The 1508-nt window shown below is 42.0% G+C and overlaps 1 protein-coding gene across 1 annotated transcript in view; it reads left to right on the forward strand.

Annotated features, from left to right (window-relative positions):
* The window catches only part of AAK1 (AP2 associated kinase 1), a 70697-nt gene extending 69500 nt beyond the window's left edge, over positions 1 to 1197 (forward strand). The window contains 1 exon segment of the mRNA XM_009699015.1: positions 1103 to 1197. Coding sequence (XP_009697317.1) covers positions 1103 to 1197 — 95 coding nt within the window.
* Positions 1198 to 1508: the final 311 nt, after the last annotated feature.

Here is a 1508-nt window from a genome sequence, read left to right on the forward strand (position 1 = left end):
TTCTGACTGATGTCTTTCAGAGGTGCTTGTGGGAACTGAATGTGAGAAGTTTGGTAGACAGTACCCACCTCCTTTGAAGAGCTTTGAGCAGAGTTCTTGGGACAGAGACTGGAAAGTTTCTCATTTTACAACGTTCCTGTCACCTAGACTACATTAACATGATCTTTGCAAACAGTTTCAGTCTTATGTAGGGTTAAGTCTAAGAAGCAGCACTGTTGCCTTAAAAGAAATAATAGTGCTGCATTTTGTAGCTCTTGTAGGGACAGAAGTAGGCAACGTTTTGCAGTCTCGCCAGTCAAACAGGTCTTCTCTCTGGAGTCACACTGTTTAAAAGTTTTTATTACAGTTTCAATATGCTAGTGTAGATTTAAAGACATAGTCCAGGGCTCCCTTTTTTTGGATGTGGTTTTTTTTGTTTGATTGTAGAACTTTTTTGACTTCCCTAACTCCCATTTTTGTTTACAGCAGTACACCTGCTCTGCATCTAATGCAAGCTTTCAAAGACTGACAGTCATTAGAAAAAGTTCTCAGACATTAGAAACTCTGCTCCAAAAAAAAGTCAGAGAAGTTTTCTACCAAAGTTGGGCCAAGATAGGCTACCTTGAATCAAAAGGAGCATCATTCCTTCAGTATCAGAGTACCAGTTATAGAAAGCCATGTGATAGCTCAGCTGTCCTTGAAGTAGCTGGCAACTCAAAAGGTGCTCTTAAAACAGCAACTAATTTTCAAGATTTAAAACTTTGAGCAGGCCTTTCTATAGGTTGTGGGAGTTCTTGTAATTGCTTTATGGATCCTGTAGTAAGGACAGATTTCTGCAGCTTGATTGTAAACCTTGGGAAAAAGAAATGGTTTGTAGAGATTTGTTGGCTGCCATGATGTTTTTCGATGCAAGTCTAGTGAGCTAGGTTTGGGGGGTGGGGAGAGGGTGGAAGAGGAAGCACGGGAATGTTGTTGCTATTGTGATGCAAGTAATGGGAGGAACTTGAGCAAATTTTCTGTTTTGCTTTGACTTTTTTCTTTCTTGCTTGCTCTTGAACATCTGAAACTGTCGTGTGTGTGTGTGTCCTGTTCAATACTGAATTCCTATCTCTCACACTTTCAGGTGGGCATTCTAGAAACAACAGTGGAAGCTCTGAGTCCAGTCTTCCCAACATAGCCAGGTCTTTACTGCTGGTGGATCAGCTCATAGACCTGTAGCAGTGACACAGAGCAGACGCAGTTTCTGTAACGTACCTAATCCTCCGTTTTCATTTCCAGAAGAGTTACCTTCAGTTGTGGTTCTTTTGGGCTTTTTTTTTTTTTCCCCCCTCCTTAATTAAAAGAAAAACAAATCTCCCAACAGGAGACAGGCACCCACCTTTCTCCCTGTCTTCCCATGCCCTGGGAAAGATTCTCAGTTCTCCAGGTAGTCCTATCTAAAGCTGGTAAAAACCTGTTACGGTTCCTTCTGCACCTGTCTTTAATAGCCTGTGTCTAAAGGGAGCACCATCCTTAGCCGCCCTGCTGAG

Source organism: Cariama cristata, unplaced genomic scaffold (assembly GCF_000690535.1).
Source record: "Cariama cristata isolate BGI_N322 unplaced genomic scaffold, ASM69053v1 scaffold7354, whole genome shotgun sequence".
NCBI classification, from domain to species: Eukaryota; Metazoa; Chordata; class Aves; order Cariamiformes; family Cariamidae; genus Cariama; species Cariama cristata.